This window comes from Perognathus longimembris, chromosome 1 (genome assembly GCF_023159225.1).
Source record: "Perognathus longimembris pacificus isolate PPM17 chromosome 1, ASM2315922v1, whole genome shotgun sequence".
Classification (NCBI taxonomy): domain Eukaryota; kingdom Metazoa; phylum Chordata; class Mammalia; order Rodentia; family Heteromyidae; genus Perognathus; species Perognathus longimembris.
The window spans coordinates 28835865-28857396 of record NC_063161.1 but is presented as its reverse complement, the minus strand read 5'-3'; the positions used below and the strand labels follow the sequence as shown (position 1 = coordinate 28857396).

At 37.3% G+C, this 21532-nt stretch overlaps 1 protein-coding gene across 3 annotated transcripts in view; it reads right to left on the bottom strand.

The window, feature by feature from the left end:
* Positions 1 to 2762: 2762 nt before the first annotated feature.
* Lin7a (lin-7 homolog A, crumbs cell polarity complex component) overlaps positions 2763 to 21532 on the bottom strand; it is a 129082-nt gene continuing 110312 nt past the window's right edge. For all 3 annotated transcript variants that reach the window (XM_048358962.1, XM_048358970.1, XM_048358980.1), the window contains 2 exons: positions 15765 to 15983; positions 2763 to 7847 (listed from right to left, as the gene is read on the bottom strand). In XM_048358962.1, the coding sequence (XP_048214919.1) occupies positions 15765 to 15983 (219 nt within the window). In that variant the 3' untranslated portion in view covers positions 2763 to 7847. The remainder of the gene's footprint in view (positions 7848 to 15764; positions 15984 to 21532) is intronic.

Below are 21532 nucleotides of genomic sequence, written 5' to 3'. Positions count from 1 at the left end.
CACGAGGAGAGGAACTCAAATGAGAGAGAGATGATGACTTAAGCAATAGGGGTAAACAAAAAGAAGGAAGAATTGTCAACTCATTAGAAGCTGCGTGTGGCTTTCTTTTCAGGTGATTTTTTCCCCTTCTCTCTCCTTCTCTGAACTCAAGTTCAACTGAGTTAATTTTGGTTACTTGAAAAACAGAAAAGAAGAAAACTTTGGATCATCTAAGAATTGAGGAAGGTTCGTCTGAAGCATTATTTCTCATCTCTGCCATATGACTTCTGGCAGGTCAACCATATACCCAAACTTCTGTGATCATATTGTCTGTATTGTGCTAAAGAGTCAAAAAGGGCACTATCAACAACAAAAAAAACATTAAATGGGACTATCTCCCTGGGTTCCCTAGAGACAATGATCCTGAATCTACAAAGCTGAGTAGGTGCTAGACCTCCATTACAGAAAACACCCAGGGTAGCCCTCTAGGCATTTTCTTTATGACACACAGTTGGCCTTACTCATAGATTCTTTTCAATACAACAATGAAGTTAATAAACAAAAGCCAATGGGAAGTAAAGACTTATTGGACAGGTAGAAATTAAATCCTTTTAACATATTTTGACTTGTTTAGGGGTATTTCTGTTTATAATAATTTGTATGTAGTGAAAAACAGTGTCAGTGGTAGTCCATGTATGGTCATTTTCCCTCAGGATATTTTGTTTTAATTCTTGAGGAGAACAAAGGAACCAAATTAATGCCTGTCTAAGCTAGATGTAAAATGCTTGGGTATATTGGGCAGCTTTCTGTCAAATAACTGTAACAAATGTCTGTAATAAGTCAATTTATAGACAAGGTTTGTTTTATCTCACAATTTGTGCTTGTCAGTCCATGACTGGTATGACCATTTTGCTTTCCAGCCATGGTGAAGCAGCACTCCACAATATGTGCAGAAGCAAAACCACTCACCTTGTAGCTTAAGGGGGAGAGAGAAGAAGGGTCTGGGGTCTTTGTACCCTTTTCTAGAAGCTAGACTTGAAGAATGCCTCTAGGATCTACCTCCCAAGGGCTCAACCATCTATCTATTGTACTCTGTAGGTTGCTAAGCCTTTCCCACATAGGCTTTAAGGAGTACCTAAGTTTCAAGTCATAGAAGTATATAAATGTCAAATTCAGGGAAACTAAGGTTGAACAAAGACTTACTTTCTATTAGTAACATGAATCTTCCTGTGTTATAACAATGACAATAGTGGTAATGAGTCTCACAGTACACTGTTCCTCCTGTGGATGATGCCTGTCCTTGTCCAGTTACTGATTTGATATTCACTTTTAATTCTTGAGAATCTCTCCTTGGAGTAAGGAAACAATTTGGCTCTGCATTAAGGTCTTGTGTATAGAGGGATAAGGGTGGGAAGTCATGGTGACTGTTGTTGTAAATATTACATCAACCTCTACACTCATTCTGATGATAAAAACTTAGTTAGAAAAACCTAGTGAATAAAAGAAAAGTGTCATAGATTTGGGGTTCCTTTGTTTCAAAACTTTATTTTCACTTTTTAAATTATATGTAAGTACTACTAAGGCTTTTTATCTTCTTAAACTGCTTGCAACAGTGTTCTAAATTCAGATTAACTCTGAGGTAGACTCAACATAATCCAAAAGCCATTTGTAAATACAAGTGAAAGGCAGATCCATTAAAGATATTTTAAACAATAAGTACCTAATTAATGATGAAATTAAGCCTATAAAGACAGAACGGGCCTATCACAAGTTAAGAAAATTTAATTAGGGTTACTCATATCACAATGGAGGTAGTTGATGATGTGGATTACATGAAGTTTGGGAGAATAAGAAAAAAACATGGAAGATATCATTTGAAGTAGAGCTTACACGTTGAGGACTTTTTTTTTTTCAGGGAAGAGACATTCAGACAAAAATTTAAAATCTAGTTGGAATCCTTGGGATAATGTTTAGAAATAAGTAGTGGTCCACTCAGATTATAATACAAAATAAGAAGACAAGAGAGTAATGAAATACAAGGCAGGAGAACAAGGTTCAAATGATAGCTCTTACAGCCCATAGCTGAATGCTGACTCCCAACCCCCAGACCCACACCCCATTCCACACACATACTTTGGAATTGATGCATCATGATCTGATACCATCATGGAACATGACTTTATCATGGAGTACTACAAAACTTACATGTTAAGATCTAAGTTAAAGAAAAAAAAATGAGATTTTTTTTTAAAGACATGGAACTCCACAGAGTATTTCCACTAAGATTTCAACCTCCTAGTAGTTCAAGGCCTGTTGAATTTTATACTCGTGGTTGGGAGGGTATCACAGTATCGTTCTACTGTGATGTCATTACTAGTGTTATGGCTGTGTCTTAACTAAGAACAAGAACTCTTTGACTGAATGGGGATGGGGAAACCCTTTGGAGGGATCCTGAGCCTAGGGATAACTTTGGGAGGTGTTATTTAGCAACATTTGTTGGGAAAATTGTAGAGCATTGAGACAGAGCTGAATGATATCAATACCATGCCTAGCTGGAGCATACCACTTGGGAAATTTATCTGCATTCAAACTCACCCAAAGATGTGTCTTATTGTTGGTCAGAGTATAAAGGATAAACCATTCCGCCCACCCCCCCTTTTCTCTTTAGAACTTAAGAAAACAATCTCCTGGTAGAGAAACACAAGAAACTTAGCATCCAAATAGCTTGAACACCTTTAAAAAAATCCCTCTGTACATTGATAATGAAAACAAGACTTCCAGTCTGGTGTCTAATATTTTTACTTCCCAGCAGCATAATACCACTTTGGTCTGGATGAACCACTGCACAATTTTGCAGCTCTTTTAGAAAAAAAAGAAAACAATTGGAAAGACAGGATGTACATGCCATGGTGGGGAAAATGTACAATCGCTTAATCTATCCCCATAAATGCAACATCTTTATCTCTACACTGTGTATTTATTATAAGCCCTTAGGTCAGGGGTTTTGTTTCTTTCAGTTTGTGTAGCACCAAATGGACACAGTGGATGACAATAAATAATTCCAAGAAGACATTGAAATATTTATCACAAGTCAGAAATTTTCTGGATCTGTACTTTTATCCAAGTCCCTGGCTTGAAGCCTTCTATTCTTCATGAGAATGAGTTACAACATAAGATTGAGTTCTAATCCAGTTCATGTCACTGATATGATTTGAACAATGAGTAATAATGTTTTATCATCTTTTATATAATACTTTACAGCTTCGAAATACTTTTGTATTCAATGACACATTTAATGACCCATTTATTTTCATGTACTGGTGTCCCCTCACACAACAGGTGATGTAGATATGCGTGAGCTCTGTGTCAGACTGCCTGGGTTCAAATTCCACTGTCCACCTGTTAGCTGTGTGACCTTGGACAAATCACGTAATCTGTGCTTCTATTTCTTTGCCTATGAAACAAAAGCTACTCTATAGGGCTAATGATAGCATTCAACAACATAGTTCATGAGAGCTTTGAGCACAGTAGCTACAGCACAGCAAGAGATGAAGAAATGTTATGAATAAATTATTCCATATCTAACTCAACCAGGTTTTATTGGTCGTTTACAAGTAAACTCTTTGCGGGTATGTTTAGAAACACAAACTCACATAGGCCTTTGCAAAAAGCATTTCATGGTTTTCATGAGATGAGGGAATTTATTTCTTCTAGCATGTGGGAAGGAGACCCAGTGAATGGCCAACTCTAGTAATGACAGGAGTTAAGTGTGGGGGGATTTCTTACTGTAAGTTGACCAATGTTGTTATATCTGTCTTGTTTCTCATTGTGTGTCTAGAACATGGCCTGCATTAGGTACACAATAAGTATTTGTTCAATGAATGAACTCATAAGGAAATTTGAGTAGGTACAAGATTTTCAGCTCTGCTACATCTGGGAATCAAATATAAAGAAGCAACTTTTTCACTGCAGGAAAAGGTTTAGCAATTATATCCCCAATGACCATAAATCTTGAAGAAGATACAATAGTGATCAATGACACGACTTTTCTTTTTAAGAAGTTAACACTCTCCTACCAAATTTAGAAATAGCGTTCCATCTTTGGACAATCCATGCCAAATAGCTCCAGGAACTCTCATTAAGAACTAGAAATGCTGGGTTTTATACATTGTAAGAAGCTGAAATCCCAAACCTTGTTCCTTGCCTAAGGCTCTTAAATGCTTGAAACCTTTGAAGCAATTTGATTACAAATTCATATATGTGGGAGTCAGTTCTGCTTCTAATTATGGCACTAAGAAACGATAATGCCAACCAACACAATATGTGAAAGTGAAATTAGCAAGAGGCAGTCCATTTGCCTTTTCAGCTTTTCAACAATTAATTCATTCAACAAATATCCACTGAGTGCCTGTACTGAGCCGGAGACAATGAACAAGGCTATAGCCAAGGGCCTTGTTTAGTGGAGTTTGCAATCCTGAGAGGGACGGGATGAGTAGGGTTGTCTCATGGTTTGTAAGACTTTTCCTGATATCTGATGGCTTTATTTACAGCACAAACCCGCTAAAAGATGAAAAATTGAGGCATTATTCACATTTCCACAAATATCTAAACTTGTTTTAAAGTAATGTAGACAAAATGTTTCACATCTTGGGAGTCTTAAATGCACAGCTGTGTAAAATGAAATAAGTTCAGTTTGGAGTCTCAATTGAAAATTGCATTTGTAAACTGGGGTAATCAATCTCTAGCCAAATTCTTCAGTCTCAAGTCCTTAAGAAGCTTCTGGATGCTAGATTTTTGCATTTAGATGTTTGCATTGTCTTAAAAGATAGCTGTAGTTCACATAACTAGAGAATTCTTCATTGGTAAGTGATTGAGGAGGCACAATGTCTGTTATTCTTTCCTAAATCGACTGTAATTTCAGATCATTATCTCCTGGCAGATGGACTATTTCAAATGGCAAGAGAATCTCAAGATGTAAATGCTCCAAGGAAAAGGTTCTTGAATTCTCTAACTGAACTATGCCTTGTATTTTCCTTTGCTATCACAGCAGGAAAAAGATTTAGAAAAATATTTTCCCCTGTCTGCCCGTTTGAACAAGGGACAGAAAGAAAATTTCAGAATCACCAATTCACTTTTAATACTTGGTTTGCTATTGAACATTGAGCTTCATGTAAGAGCAATCTTAAATAGCTATGTCATCTTTAAAGAAGTAATATAACTTGAGACAAGTTGGTGGCTCTATAGTGATAGCTAATGACAAATAACATTTGTAGAATATGTAATTTTGCTCCCTTTTGCTCTGGTTCAGTAAAATTCAGTAATACTACAGGTGGCTTCTCTAAGTCTAAGGGATGGCTATTTTTAAAGCAAAATGTCCAAAGAAGGTTTGCATTTCTATGAACTAAATTTGAGTGAAGAAATTGAATGGTTTGTACATAGAGCCACCATGACATGCAATCTGGGTTACCCCTTCACTTCAACAAACATCCAGGCATACATTTATCTCCACTTTATATTTTACAAATGAAGCATGAAATACAAAGAGTTCTAGAAAACACAAAGAAAGCAAGATACCTGCTCAGTGGAGAAATGCTTTTGTAAAACCACAAAGATAGACTTGTATAAATGTGAAAAGATATAATAAATTTCAATACTTACTGCACAGTTAACAACTAAATGAAATCCTATTTACCTTAAGCTCCAAATTCATACAGTGTTTTGAAATGTGTAGAAACTACCATTCTCTCCTTACAAGAGTATACTGGGGATGAGAATCTTGTGGTGTTGCCTGAATAACTTTAATATTTCTTTGTTAAATGATAACTAAAAATATATGTTTTATTATTTTTTCTTATAAAAATGAGAACTATCTTTCCAACTGAATAATATGCATATAGTCTACATTCATTCTTCTTTGTCATGCTAGTTTCTTTTATAAACCTATTTTACATAACATTCTGAGTCTTCCCTGCCCCTACCCCTTCCCCACTTCTCTCTAGTAAAAAAAATGATATGTTTTAATGGATGGGAACCTGTTACCATAGTAGGACGTGGTTGAAATACATGGGAGCAGGCCCAGTTTCCTTGCTGTTGGTTGACTGACATGTGATATGCTCTGAAGAGCAATAAGAACAAGGGTACCACTCAAAGGCCAGCACTCAAAAGAAAACACACTGGGTAAGTCTGGCTAGTGTTAGAAGAGACACTCTAGACTCAACATCATATTTTTCTATTTTAGAAGTCTCTCTGAAATGTCAACTATAGAGATCTTGGGAAATCAATTTCTACATTTGAGAAAAAAAGAATATTCAATCATTTGCCATTTTTAGTGATCTATTGAGATTAGATAAACTGGGTAATTATTCCTTTTGGTAAATTTTAGCTATTTTTTTTGCACTGAAGGTGTGTTAGTGCCCATATTATTACTGTTTCATATTCATTCCATAGTAGGAAACCAGATTAGGTAGCTAGATTTTCCATCAGTGAGAAACTGTTCTCTGTATAAGTGACTCTAATAGATTTTTCCAGAGATGGCAGGTCTCCTTATCTATTTGTTTATAGTAATATGTGAAATTAAGCATGTTTTCCTCTAGAGGCATTGCCATCTGTCATACACAGTGCTGATATCACTGGTTTCCGTAAGCCTTATTTTAAAAGCAATGATACTTAGACTGTGAAAAATATACAGTCTGTATTTTGGGAAGCTTTTCTAAACTTTGTGTGTGATAATACAAGCATGTGCACATATGTATGTATGTATATATATACATACATATGTATATGTGTGTATACATACTATCTATGACTGTATTATTCAAATATGTAAGTTTTAAGCTCTAAAATGTCAAGTAGACTTCTATGACAGCACATCAGTATATGTAGAATAAATTTTGATTTCTGTATAATTTATCAAACAAACAAAAAATACAAAAAAGGAAAACACTGAAAACAGGGTTTTATACCACTGTAAGGATTAGTTTATGAGACTTGGGCCATTGCTAGATTCTCCTACTAGAGTCATACACTTTCATAAGAAAAGAACCCAAGTTAGAAACATATGTCCTCTGATGCTCTATGTATTTTGTGAAATAAATATATTATATTCTGTTAGAATTAAAGACAATAGATATAAGAAATACTTTAAAGAGGATAGTACTAAACTTCCTACCCTTTCTTCTAAGTGTTAAACTACAAGTGCCTCAGTCTGTGAATGCCTAATAAATGTATGAAAACACAAAAGCACAAAACCAAATTGCTTCAAGAACCTGAATTGAGTACGAACATAATGTGACAACTTGCCATTTTCAAAGGAATACAGATTGACTTTGCAAACGAACTGGTGTTCCCACTCAGACAACTCAGCAATGTGGATGGTGAAACAGGTCAGGGCAAGGGGTGATAGGTAAGTTTTCTTCAAATGGCACCAACCTTGAACTGATGCAGTTTGAATACCTGTAGACTAATGAGGGCTTTGCTCATCTCTGCAAATAATATAGACTAAAGATTCACTTTCATCCTGGCCCTGGGTTTATTCACTCAATAAAAGTCACAGACTTTAGGCTTTTCGTGCTGTTTCAGTCTAGTCTACAGACTGAATCTCTCTCTCTCTCCACACACAGAGAAATCCCACACTTCAGTGAATGAAAGGTCTATGTGTGTAAAGAGCATGCAAGCCAGGGGGATTCAAACCCAGAGAAAGACAGTGTCAAGTGGCCTTGATAAATAATTCATACACCATGTGTTCACAGCTTTTTGGCAGGTATAATTATCAGTGTCGTCTTTTCCTTTTACTAGGTGCTGGGATTCTGAAGCACATATTCAAATGTGTAACTATCACATGTTGGATCAAGTCGCTTTTCCTCAAGGACCTGGAAAGGGGAAAGAGAGTGAAGCAAAATCTGTGATTAGTATTCATTGATCACCAACAATATGCTAAAAATATCAAAAGAGCATGTGCTCTATAAGCATCCCGAAGAGTATTTTGGGCACTATCACTTATGACAGTCTTCCACACATGGAAATAAAATTATATATTAGAAAGGAAGGAATTATAAAAGGAGGCAGGAAAAGCCACAGTTATTCCCCAAAATGAAATAAAGAACAACCATTTGGAAACATTTCAGACATACATTTTCCCCCTACCATTACCAGATAAATGATTCTACTTTTCTTCCTGAAGGTAAGGTACAAATAACATCTTTATCCTCTTTGCAAGGCACAGAGTGTGAAGCTTTTTTTGAGATACAAGCTGGATAAACCAGCTTGACAGGCCAGAAACATCAGTATCCCTTCTCAGAAGCAGAGTTAAGCCTGTGACTTAACCTATAAGTTAGCCTGACAGCACACAGAGCAGAGTAAGCAGTGCTGGGGTGGTCAGATGGGGGTAACTGCTTCCCAAACACCTCCCCTAACACTGTCACACTGTCACTCCTCCCTTATTGTGGAGTCATTTCTGTCAGAAAGAAAATTGGTTCTCAATCTTTGTATTTAAATATTATTAAAATTTTTCTAAAGATGCTAACAAATGCCCAAAGCCATACACAAAACAGATTGAATAAAAGTGTTATTCCTATTCTGCACCAGTACTCTCTGGCTGCCCTGCCGTTTACAGATGTAAGAGAACCCCACAGACTGCAGATTGGACTGAGAACAATGCTTGGAGCCACTGTACTTCTCCATAAGTTACCCAACAAGTTAGTATTCAAAAGCTCAAACATTATTAACACTGTAACTGATAAATCACTACTATTACTACAGTCACTGCTATTACTAGCATTGATGAGTGGTCATTATTGCTGTACATTTTTCAAAGACTCTTGTGTATTTCTTGTTTCTTATATCATCACCAGCAGAGATGCGTTTACTGTGTCGTAGACTGAATGGCTTCTTAAAGGACACTTATTTACCAAGAAATAGGATCTGCAGCCTGAATTTTTATTAGTTAAATTATCCCAGTCACACATCCCAAGGGAATGGAACTGAGGACAGATGGAACGTGCTCAGGGTGTTGGAGCTTTGCTGCCTTCCTGGGGGAAGGCAACCCTAGGATCTGACAGCAGCTGAGCAAGCACCGATGTCTGAAGGGTGGGGCACTGATTTTTCCTTCTGGGAGAACACTTTTACAGCAAGTCCTTGTTTCCCTCATTCCTATGAGTTATAATTCAGAAGATTAACAATTCATTTCCTCCTTTGCATCTGAGGGTGAATTTTGTGGATCAACTTGCCTTTTCAGCTCTTCTTTTACACAATAGTGGGGTTTTGAACTCAGGGCCTAGGGCTTGCAAAGCAAAGACTCTTCCACTTGAGATATGTCCATGTTTTAGGTGTTTCTTTTTGTTTTTATTTTTGTTTTCTTGATAGGTTGACCAGGGGGCAGTCTCAAATCATGACCTTCTACCTTTTCTACCTACATGGCTGGAATTATAGGCAAGTATCACCATACCCAGCCGTCCCTTGCCATTTCTTAAATTAGACATGGTGATAGGCAAACTAGGGCCTCACAATCCCTCTTAAGTCCAATTTCTAGTATTCAGGATTTGTGAATCTACTAGATTTTGTATCAAAGGGAAATTCAGTTGGAAGATGAGATGATGGTAGCTCATCTACTTATGTTAAAATAGACTCTTCTAAAATTTTTTTTTGCCAGTCTTGAGGCTTGAACTCAGGGCCTGAGCACTGTCCCTGGCTTCTTTTTGCTCAAGGCTAGTAGTACTCTACCATGTGAGCCACAGCACCATTTCTGGCTTTTTCTGTTTATGTAGTGCTGAGGAATCAAACCCAGGGCTTCATGTATGCAAAGCAAGCACTCTAACACTTGGCCATATTCTCAGCCCAAAACAGATTCTCTTGAATAAGTAGTTGGACCCACTCCAATAAATAGTGAATGAAGAAATCTGGAGAGATATTTAAAATATGTTGAACTAAATGAAGATGAAAACATGGCTTAATGGGATCTACAGGGAAGCAATGTTTATGGGAAAATTGTGGCATTATCAATGTTACAAAAGAAGAAAGATTTAAATGTAATCACCTAAACTTCTACCTGTGTAACTAGGAAAAAAATTCTAATTAGGCCAAGGTAAGAAAAAACAAAGCAGTAATAAAAATTAGTGAAATAGAAACTAATGAAATATAAAAGGAAATTAAGCCAGGCATTGGTGGCTCACTCCTGTAATCCTAGCTACTCAAGAGATTGAGATCTGTGGTTCAAAACCAGCCATAGCAGAAAAGTCCATGAGACTCTCATCTCCAATTAACCACAAGAAAACAGAAGTGGAGCAAGTGGCTCAAATGGTAAAGAACTAGCATTGAACACAAAAGCAAAAGGACAATACCCAGGCCCAGAATTCAAGGCCCAGGACAGAGCTGAAAAATGAATGAAATTAATAACTGATCCTTTGTAAAGATCAATAAAATCAATAAATTTCCATTCTAGCCAGGCTAAGAAGAAAAAATGTCAGAAAATCCATTAATTACTAATATCAGAAATCCAATAGGGGCACTATTCAAATTGCCCAGACACTGAAATAACAATAACAGAACAGAATGCTCTGAGGCCCAGTTTGGTGATAGAAGCCTGTAATTCAACCCTATGGGATGTTGATGCATGAGAATCCAGAGTTCTAGGGCAGCTTGGTCTACATAATCAGATCTTGTTACCCTCAAAGTCCTAGCCAAAACCCCTAGAAATACTGTAAACAACTCTACATCCAACAATTTAACACGTGAGATGAGCTGGGCCAATTCATTCAAAGACGTAGCCTGTGAAAACTCATATAAGAACAACTGTCCAATGTAAATAGTTCTAGTCCAACAAGATTTAGAAAACGCAATGGCATTAATGACCATTCATAATCTGGTTATTGGATATCTAGACAATGAAACCAATTATTTAAAATGTATATCTAAGCTTATTACTTTGATACAGATTGCTCAATTTAAAAAATTTAGTTGAACAGGCCAGAGGTAGTCATGTCATATATGTATAATCCTAGATACATGGGAAGTGGAGATGGGAGGATTGCTGTTCAAGGCTGACCCTGGGCAAAAAAAAATGTATGTAACTACCTTTAGAAATAAATTAAAGCAAAATGAGCCACGTCAAGTGGCTAAGGCTAAACCCCAAGCCCCAACAACCTCTCTCTCTTTCCCTCTCCTATCTACACAAGCACATAAACCTACATAGACACATGCACATAATAATAGAAATTCATACAGCTGTAATGATACAGGTCTTCTAAGCATATCTTTTGGAAGTGAGGGTGACTTGAATGACCAAAAACTACTCTTTGAAGGCTAAGTTTCTGGTTTGAATGCTGGTCTTAATCACTTGCTAGCCATTGGCTCTTGCATACAATTAAAAAACTCCTCTACGTCTCTTTCCTATTTTAAAACAAGACTATAGTAACTAGTCTTGGGGGCTATGGCCAAGATTAAGTAGTATAATATATGTGAAGCACTTAGAAGAATGATTGGCATATATTAGTGGTTTCATAAATGTTAGCAAGCATTATGATCATTTCTGATTTAGTTTTCTGCTCCACAAACTCTGACTTCCTTGGGTTTCATCTAATTTGAGGTTTCCTTTGCAACCTGGTTCACCCAATGACTGGGCAGGTAACCGAGATAAGTATTTTCTCTGGGTCCAATCATCAAGGCCCACCCTCCCCTCTTTAAAATGATGGTAATAGAAGGCAGGGAGTGATTCCAGTGCAGAATGCCAAGGAAAGCAGAGTCTGCAGAGCAGGAGGAAAGAGAGCCCAGGAGAACACAGACAGGGGCCAGCCAATTTAGAAATTCACAGTGAGGCTGGCTTTGAAGGTAATGAGTTCTCCATCCATCAGTGGAAAGCCAGAACTGCAGTTTGCTTTTGATTTCCCCGCAATGTTGATATCTCAAGAAGTTTTCTTATTCCTTCCTTGTTTTTATATCCTTGGCAATCTTAGTGAAATACGAATATATCCTCGAAGCCACATTTTTAAGAATGTGGTATAACATGAGAAAAATATATTCAATTTTCTCTATTTACATTTCTATCATATAATTGTACAGTAATTGCACAAGATTTACATTTTTTTACATATCGGGAAGAGCAGTTTATTCTTTTCAATGCGCAAATGTAGAATCCATAGGAAAATACCATCAGTTTTTATTTCAATAAAATTTAGAATTGAAAGTAGGCACAATAGTCAAACTCCTCATGTATTCCATTCCTTCAAATTTATATATATTTTTTCTTTTCTTTTGATTATGATTCTTAAACTGTGCCGGTAGCTCTTTGCCCTTTTAGTTATTTTTCAGCTAGGGTCCCATAGCATTTGCCCTGGCTAGTCTCAAGCTGTTATCCTCCTACATAGTTCTTTTTCTTAGGTGGGGTGGGACCATAGGTGTGAGCTGCTGTACCTAGCCTGTTCTTTGAGTTAGTCTTAATAACATCCCCCCTTGGGCTGGGATGTAGCTCAGTGGCAAAGCACTTGCCTAGCCAAGTGCAACATCCTGGGTTCGATCACCAGTACCAAAAAAGAAAAAAATAATATCCCCCCTCCCCCATAATCCATCTATATTTACCTCCCATGTATCTAGGACAGATGGTTATAACCCACAAAGCTAGTCTTCCTTTTATTTTTTTCCACCAATTAATGATTGTTAGTTACTTCACTTTCAGATAATGATATTATTTCTGCTTTGGGGAATAAGAAATTACATTTTGGGGCTGGGAATACGGCCTAGTGGCAAGAGTGCTTGCATCGTATACATGAAGCTGAGGGTTTGATTCCCCAGCACTGCACATATAGAAAACAGCCAGAAATGGCTCTGTGGCTCAAGTGGCAGAGTAGTGCCAGCGACAGCTCTCAGGCATGAGTCCAAGGCCCAGGATGGGCAAAAAAAAAAAAAAAGAAAAAGAAATTACATTTCATCTGATAATCAGTAAGACAGCATCTGACAAGTGTTTTTTACCTGAACTTTGCTTGACTGACCCAACTTAAAAAAAAAAAATCTGGTTGGGTGTGGTGACCACTCACCAAGCTAAGGTAGAAAGATTTTGAGATTAAGGCTAGTCTACAAAGAAAGCCCTTGATGTTAAACATGTGTACGAGTGTGCACACACCCACACCCACACACCAGTTAAAAATAGAAACATAATGTAAGTTCTCTTTCAAGTGAAGTGGGCCAAATATATTTCCAAGTTCTCCTGATAAACAACTGTAGTTTGAATTAGTAAGTGTAACAAATTCTACTTGATCCTTAAAAATTGAATTAATTAAAAATGAAGTAAGAACTAATGAATGTCTGTTTGATTGAATTCACCATAAAATCCATGGATGACTTGACATGGTAGTGGTTTATTTGTACTTGAAATAACCACTACACTTACATCCCAAAGGACTATGACTGTGTTTGTTTCTAGGAGCATCTTGACAGAAGTAAATACAAATTCATGTTCATATAAATAGAACTCTATTCCATCCCATGCAAAAGAAAAAATGCAAAACAAAACACAGTGTGTCTTTCATTAGCATTTTAGAAAGTGCAAGTCTTTGGTAATGAAACAATAGGAATGCAGAGATGCATTCCTTTCATCAGATGGAATAAAGAATAAAGAGCTGAGCACATGACCCTGAATACACTGAAGACCAAACAGGATATTTCCAAATATAACTGGATAAATATATTATTGAAATTTTTGGTAGGATCCTAGAAGTCTGAAGAGAAACAGATGTTTCAAAAAATCACTTAAACAATTTTACCCAGCACCAATATTGTATATTCTTTAATACAATTGGTGTAAGACTGCATTTCCCAGGATGGAAAAAGCAATAGCATTAAGAGACAGCATGTTGCTCAATTTAAGAGGAGTGGATCGTCATGACTACCAAAAATATTTAACAGGATTCTAAAAGTTTAAATGGGAAACAGAGGAGAAGGTGCTGGGCAAAACATCTTGTCCACATCTGTTTATTACATTTCAACTCTACCATGTCTTATCCCCAAATACCTTGTCCCTTGGTCTACACAATCATATATAAACTTTCAGATTGTTTCTCCTTGTACTCAACCCTGGGCCAATCCTCTCCATAGGAGATAGAATAATCTTAATGGTACACGTATCAAACCTTGTCATTCCTTTGCTTAAAACCTCCAGTGTCCTGCACTGTAGTAAAATCTAATTTCGCTTAAGGCTGCACAGAGCTCTAGGTGACCTGGCCCTTACCTTGCTATTACTGTTCTTGGACTACTGTCTTTCCTCACTCACTCATCCTTTACTTCCCAGGGTTGCTCTTTGATCCTCAAACATTACTTCATTCTAGTACTTTGGCTCTAGCTACTTCCTCATTTTTCCCTTTCTGTGTTGTATTTGTCCTTTAGTTCCTTTGAGATTTTTCCAGACAACTCAATCTAAAGACATCATCTCTCCAGGCTCTACTCAAACATGCCTAGGTTAATGTAGGAAAGTGCTGATCATAAGAGAGTTTTTATTTTCTTGTTTATTCATGATCTCTCCCAAACAGAAAGTAATCATGAAGGAGAGGAAAAACTTTATCTGAAGCTCATTGAACAATACCTGTCCTGTGGTAAATAAGTATCTATTGTTGAACAAATATACTTTGGGAAATAGAATGCGCATTTCAGATTAAGACAAAATAATCCTACATATACAATAAAACCATCGGGCTATAAAAGAGGCTGATTACTGAATTTTCAGATGTGTCAGAGAGTAAAACCCATTCTGCTTCTTTTGCATGTCACAACAAATAAAGAGGTGCAGATTATTTCCAAGTGTTTCTGGTTGCACAATGAGTAAAGAGGATGATTTGAAACCATCATCTTTCATTATTACCTCCCTAAGAACATTTGAACTGCCTTTCAAACACACATTTGTAGACACCATAGTGTAATGATATCTAATGACTTAATCCATCTTTCCTAAGGAATAGCAAGGGAAACTTAAATAACTTGAGAACAACTGATAATGTTGATGGAATGCTTGGTAGAGAAAGAAGAAGAAAAATAATCCTACCCAACTTGCAAGCGCAAGCTCCCGTGGGGAATCTACTGCGTTTTTTCAGTTTCATTGTCCATACAGAAAAGCAGGTTGTTTTTGACATTTACCTTGAAATGTTTTTCAGGGATGAGGGAGCATGCATGATGCATGTCTATCACATGTAAAAACACACTTTCAATATTGTGACTCTGACTATTAACATTCTTCCATTTCTTGAAAAAGCACAGGGGAAAAAACCTTGAATAAGCCTTCTTTGTCATCCATTGGAATTTAAAGAAAGGCAAGAGATTCGGCTGTATTTTGAAAAAGTAACTCATATAACTTGAAAAGTGCTCAGATTATTAGCTCTATGGAGTTACTATTTCATTCTGCCAAGTGGACCTGTTTTCTGGTAAATTGTATCTCAGGATTCTAAAGGGGGCTTTCCCAAGGCCAGCATTGTGGGCAAGGGGATGAGTGGGGACTGGAATCTTGTAGAGATCTGGGTGAGCAGAGAGCTGCATTTTCTTAATTTGTACAGAGGCATCCTAGAGTCTGAACTTCTCTATTCCAAAGTATATTTCCAACAAATGTCTTGTATTTGTGGAAAATGTATTTTAATGACCCCCCCCCCCCAACTATTCAATTTACAGTTTTTTGAGAGTACTGGCTTTTGTTTGATCACTTTCATTCGGCCTCTTAGGAGGAGTGATTTTGCTTCAGCTGTCCAAGAAACTACATCTAAAGAATGTACATATACCAGGGGCCTCCCTTGTACCGAATAAGTCCCTCCCCTCCTCACCTATGACATGTGGTTCTGCTGTGTCTGTTGCTGCTGTTGCTGCTGTTGCTGCTGAATGAGCAATTGCTGCTGCTGCCGACGCCGGGCTGTCCGGAGCTTTTCAAAGCGAGCCTCCATTTCCTCTAGGACTTTTGGGGTGTATCTCACCACCAGTTTGACGCTGTCCTTAGCAGCCTTGAGTAGTTCCACTGCTTTCTCATGATGTTCTCCTTCTACACTCTGAAAAGACAAAGGCCTTTCCTTTAGGGAAGCACATAAAAGTTTATCCCTGATTGATAAGCTGTAATATGCTGTTAAAACACAAAGTTTGAATGTTGCAAATGGAATATGACACCATCTTTATTGTTATTTATTGTGTTGGTAGCTGAACAGTATGTAACCTAGTAAAGCTACATGAGGATAGCAATGCACAGGGAGTTCAAAGAGAAGTGAGAAACAAGGAAGAACTGAGTGAGAAAGTAATTGCAGTAACCAAAACACTAAAAACAAATAATTAAAGGCAAGCTCTAAAATAGGCCTTTTCATATCAGATACTAAAACTCCTGAGAATGTAAATAAAGTTACTGTTATTGATATAAGAAAATAGACTACACATAGCACAATGGATTGTATTAAATCCATTGTATTAAAAAATGATCGTATAATAACTGTAAAATTTAGACCAAAGGAGTAGTTTGTTAAATATAGTGCTAGAACCAATATCAACTATAATACAAAAGGAATAGTCACGTCAATACCAAATAAAATGTGTTGATAAAAATTTAATATCTAAAGCTGAAAACTGCTAAAAAATGAAACAAAAACATAATCTTGCAATGGAAAAAAAAATCTTAAATAAAAATACTAAGGGCAGGGCTGGGAATATGGCCTAGTGGCAAGAGTGCTTGCCTTGTATACATGAAGCCCTAGGTTCAGTTCCTCAGCACCACATGTATAGAAAAGGCAAGGAGTGGCGCTGTGGCTCAAGTTGGCCTTGAGCAAAAAGAAACCAGGGACAGTGCTCAGGCCCTCAGTTCAGCCACAGGACTGGCCAAGAAACAAAACAAAACAAAACAAAACAAAAAAAAAAACAAGGGCAGGGACTCACAAAATTAGAGTTATAAGGTTTTAAGTTTTTAAATCTCTAACATTATAAAAGGTCAAACAAAAGATTAGAAAAAACAAACTTGCAATCTTCTTATCAATGTATACTTTTATTTTTTAATAGGAAAAGCTCTTATAATGAACAATGAAGAAAAATGACACCTGTGGACAAGTTTTAAAATACTGATAAAACACAAAATACAAAAAATACATAATATAAGAAAACCATGAGAAGACAGATGTTCAACTTGCCTTATAAACAAAGAAATAACGATCAACACAAAATATCCCATTTTGTGTTAAAACGATGACTATATATTTTTAATCATGGTCTATAGACAAAGATGTCCAGCCATGTGACCCATCTGGTTACTAATAATGTAATAAAACTGGCATAGTTTCTCTAGAGAGCATTCTTATTATGCATTGAATAAGCTGCCTATAATGAATAATCTTCAATAAGGATAAATTTAATCAGAGCAGCACCAGCTAGGCATATCAGGGAAGTATGGTTAGCCAGGTGAAGCAGGCAGTTGGAAGGGGAACAACTGAACGGACAGAGCAGAAAGACAGGTTTCAGAATCACATCTGGGTAGATTCTGCCAAACTCTGCTTCACAAACAACCCTGTTCTGCTGGTTGACCTAGTTCTTGGTACACTGGCTAATGGTCCCCAAGGGGAGCATTCCAAATCTAAAGGTTATCTGGAGGACTCATCAACACATGAGCATAGTGTGGTTTAATGTACGCATTGTAAACCCCTCCCCCCCCCAAGTCACCATCTTCATTCTGAGAACACCTGATCAGGTAAACCCACTCCTTAGTTTCCGGTTCCTGAAAAGTCCTCACATTCTTAAAGGAAGCTGCACAATTCTGTACAGAAAATCAACACATTGATCTTCCTAAAGCCTAGCCCCATTAAAAGGCCATAGGCCTGGAGCTCAGGGAAGAAGCTACTTGATGGGGTTGCCTGTCCTCATCTTATCCTGAGATACCACATTTGCCTCAATAGACCGCAGTTTGTTACAATTTCAAGAGCCTGTACCCCAGTATCAGAGACATACATAACAATGCACACGTATATACATACCAGAGAAGTGAGATCAAGTATAACAGAAAGCAAAGTAAATAAGTTGTCAGTTCTTGGTTTGGGTTTTTTTGTTTGGTTTTTGCCAGTCGTGGGGCTTGGACCCAGGGCCTAAGCACTGTCCCTGGCTTCCTTTTGCTCAAGGCTAGCACTCTATCACTTGAGCCATAGTGTGACTTCTGGCTTTTTCTGTTTATGTGGTACTGAGGAATCGAACCCATGGGTTCATGCATGCTAGGCAAACATGCTACCACTAAGCCACATTCCCAGCTCGGTTTGGGTTTTTTGTTTTAATAGTTTTTTGTTTTGTTGCTAGTTCTGAGGCTTCCACTCAGGGCCTGAATGCTGTCCCTGAGCCTCTTTGTGCTCAAGGATAATGCTCTACCACTTGAGCCTCAGTGCCACATCCGGTTTTTTTCTGAGTAGTTCATGGAGATATGAGTTTCATGGGCTTTCCTGCCTGGGATGGCTTCGAACTGTGACACTCAGATCTCAGTCTCCTGAGTAGCTGGGATTACAGAAGTGAACCACTGGCACTGGCTCTAAAATTGTTTTTGAACATCACAACATAAATAATGGTTGGGAAAACTATGTTTACCCAAAACAAACACAAAGGTGCTTCTTCTCCTTTAAAAGTTCTTTGAATTGGAATGAGGAAGAAGCAAAGGGGAAGGAAATTGTAGTCAGATCATCTAAATGTGGCACCAGGTGACAGAGATGGCCAGTTGCAAATGGTTGGAATTCTATTTTTATACTTCAAACAGAACAGGGACTCCAGGTATATCTTAAACTGGGCCACTTGAGATTCATAATTACTACTAATATGCAGACTAGGAAATTTAGAGGAATGTGTACATTTGTATCATGCTACTGGAGGGTGGGTGTGAGTGGAGGAATAAAGAGCAATGAGGTTGTTAAGGCTAACTTCCAAGAATACTGCTTGTCATTTTGGTACCGAGCAAATATTAAGGGCTTAGGAAATGGCCATATTGAGCCCCAGAGGCGACTTACATAACCATTTCTCTGGTTTTAAATAGAAAGCAGAGGTTATAAATATCCTTCTAGGTAGAAGAAAATTTTAGCTATGGCTGGAGCCCACAAAAATAGGCTTGTTCACTGATGAGATTCATTTTTTAAATTACTCATTCAATCATTGACATAGCCACTTGATAGACTTTCATTAAGCATTTATGCTACTGATTATATTCTACTACATCCTTTAGAAGAACAGAAAAGAGAGAGAGAAACCTCTGACAATATTATATGGCTTAAGCCTTGCTTTGAGTATGCTTATAATTTCCTTGTGGTTTGTCCAAGGTGATTTGTTACTGCAGGGAGCATTCCTTTTAAAGGAAAACTTGGTGTCTGTATCCTTCTCTCATTTCTGTTGTTTAATTTAAATCTACATGTTTTCCTATTTTTAAAGTACTTCACTTGTTTTCTAGGTCAGTTGATGAGTCTCCAACCTATGTATGTATGTGTGTGTGTGTGTGTGTGTGTGTGTGTGTGTGTGTGTGTGTACACAAACAGAGAAATATGGTTGCCATGCTGCTTGCTCCTGGGGAGATATCAAGGGCACTTTCAAATCCCTCCTGCTCCCAAGTCTGCTCCCTCTCACACTAATTTATAAAGAGCAGACCCTAATTCTGTCTAATGCTTTGACTGGTTCACATGAAGACTGGATCCTCTCTTGGGGCTCACTGGAGCCAATGGGTCTCTTGGTTTGATTCTAACTTCCTGTAATAACCATTTTGTGAGAATTGTACTGCATCCAATTTCATTTCTACGATTGAAAATTACTTCATTAAAATAATACCAATTACATAATTAAGCAAGATAATGGGAACTAGGAAGTGAATTTTAAAGAAACTTGAAGGAATATAAGTATGCTTTTAGAATTTATCCCAGATGCTCTGTGACTGCTTTTTGTTTCTAGAAAACTGTCTTCAATCTTGTTTTATGGATTGTTCTTGATCATCCACTGTCTTTGTCTATTTTATGCTTTGGGGGTGGGATGAGCCATATGTTAATCTTCTTAACCTCTCATTTATCTCCAGAGTGCTTTTAGTCTTTCAGAACATTTTTTTTCTCCAGCTTTATTTCCCTTTATGGTAAGAACAAGAAAATGGATCACTTTCCCACAGAAGCCTTAAGAGAATTAATGAAATGAGGCCAATAGATCTGCTCCTTAGGGAGTATGAACACTTTTTACATGGGAATTCTTTTTTTTTTTAAATATGCCCAGTCTAGAAGTAGGAAATGTTTCCATTTCTTCCATATCTTTATCTTTGTCTTCTACTCAGAGAATCTGTGTTATTTCCATAAGTCCCCTCAGGTGATTCGGAGAAAGTCATGCCATTTTTCAGGTAAAGTAGTCTTACTTTGTTCTCCCTGATTTCCCTTTTAATCTCTCAGCATGCCCTTCTCCTTGTGATTATATGCGTAGTTGTTCGTTGCAGAGAGTCTTTATCTTTTTACTTTAAATTAATTTACCTTATTGTTATTATAAAGGTGATATACAGAAGGAATATAATTACTTGAGTCAGATAATTATTTTCATACCTTCTGTTCCCTCATTCTCATCCAGTTCCTCCCAGGAATTCTTAAGCTCCATAGTTTAGCATCAATTCTTGCTTTTGATTTCGTCTGTTTCTTATGCTGATTGAAAATATATCTTGCATCTTGCAAAATGTGTACAATCTCTTTGGAAATATGATGTGATTATTTATAAGTAGTTACGCTATTTTTAAAATGAAAGCTGTACATATAAAGCCTCCTGATTTAGGAACGTCCCTTGAAACAATGAGCTAGAGCTCCACCTAAACACTGAGAACTTGAAATATAGCTTTCCAAATAGGATGAGAATGAGCTTCTTCCATGAATTGAGGAGACCTAGAAAAACTTTGGATTTTAAAGTAAAACACATCAACTTAAAACGTGAAATTCTATGCTTGGGTTTCATTTGCTTGCTTTAATCATTCCTTTTTACTTATTATAACTTGAGAGCTTGAAATCAAACTGTTAGCATAAACAAAGTTAACATAGGATATACATACTCAAATATACCCAGGGAAAATCATGACTATAATATGGTCCTAAAAGAGGGAGAAAAACACCTTTAAGAGAGCTATACCTGTACCTCATTTCTGCCTATGCTGCCTCGAATTGTCTGAGATGAGTAGTAATGCACTATTAAGAATAGGTACTCTTGTGGGCTGGGAATATGGACTCTAGTGGTAGAGTGCTTGCCTCATATACATGATGCCCTGGGTTGAATTCCTCATCACCACATTTATAGAAAAAGCAAGAAGTGGCACTGTGGCTCAAGTAGTAGAGTGCTAGCCTTGAGCAAAAAGAAGCCAGTGACAGTGCTTGGGCCCCGAGTTCAAGCTCCAGCACTGGCAAAAACAACAAGAAAGCAATAAAAAAAAAACAATGGGAACTCCTATCCTGAAAATATTTACATTAATCTTCTGTGAAATCTTTAAAAATGTCCATAAAGGGGCTGGAATGTGGCGTAGTGGTAGAGTCCTTGCCTTGCATACATAAAGCCCTGGGTTTGATTTCTGAGCATCACATAGAGAGAAAAAGCCAAAAGT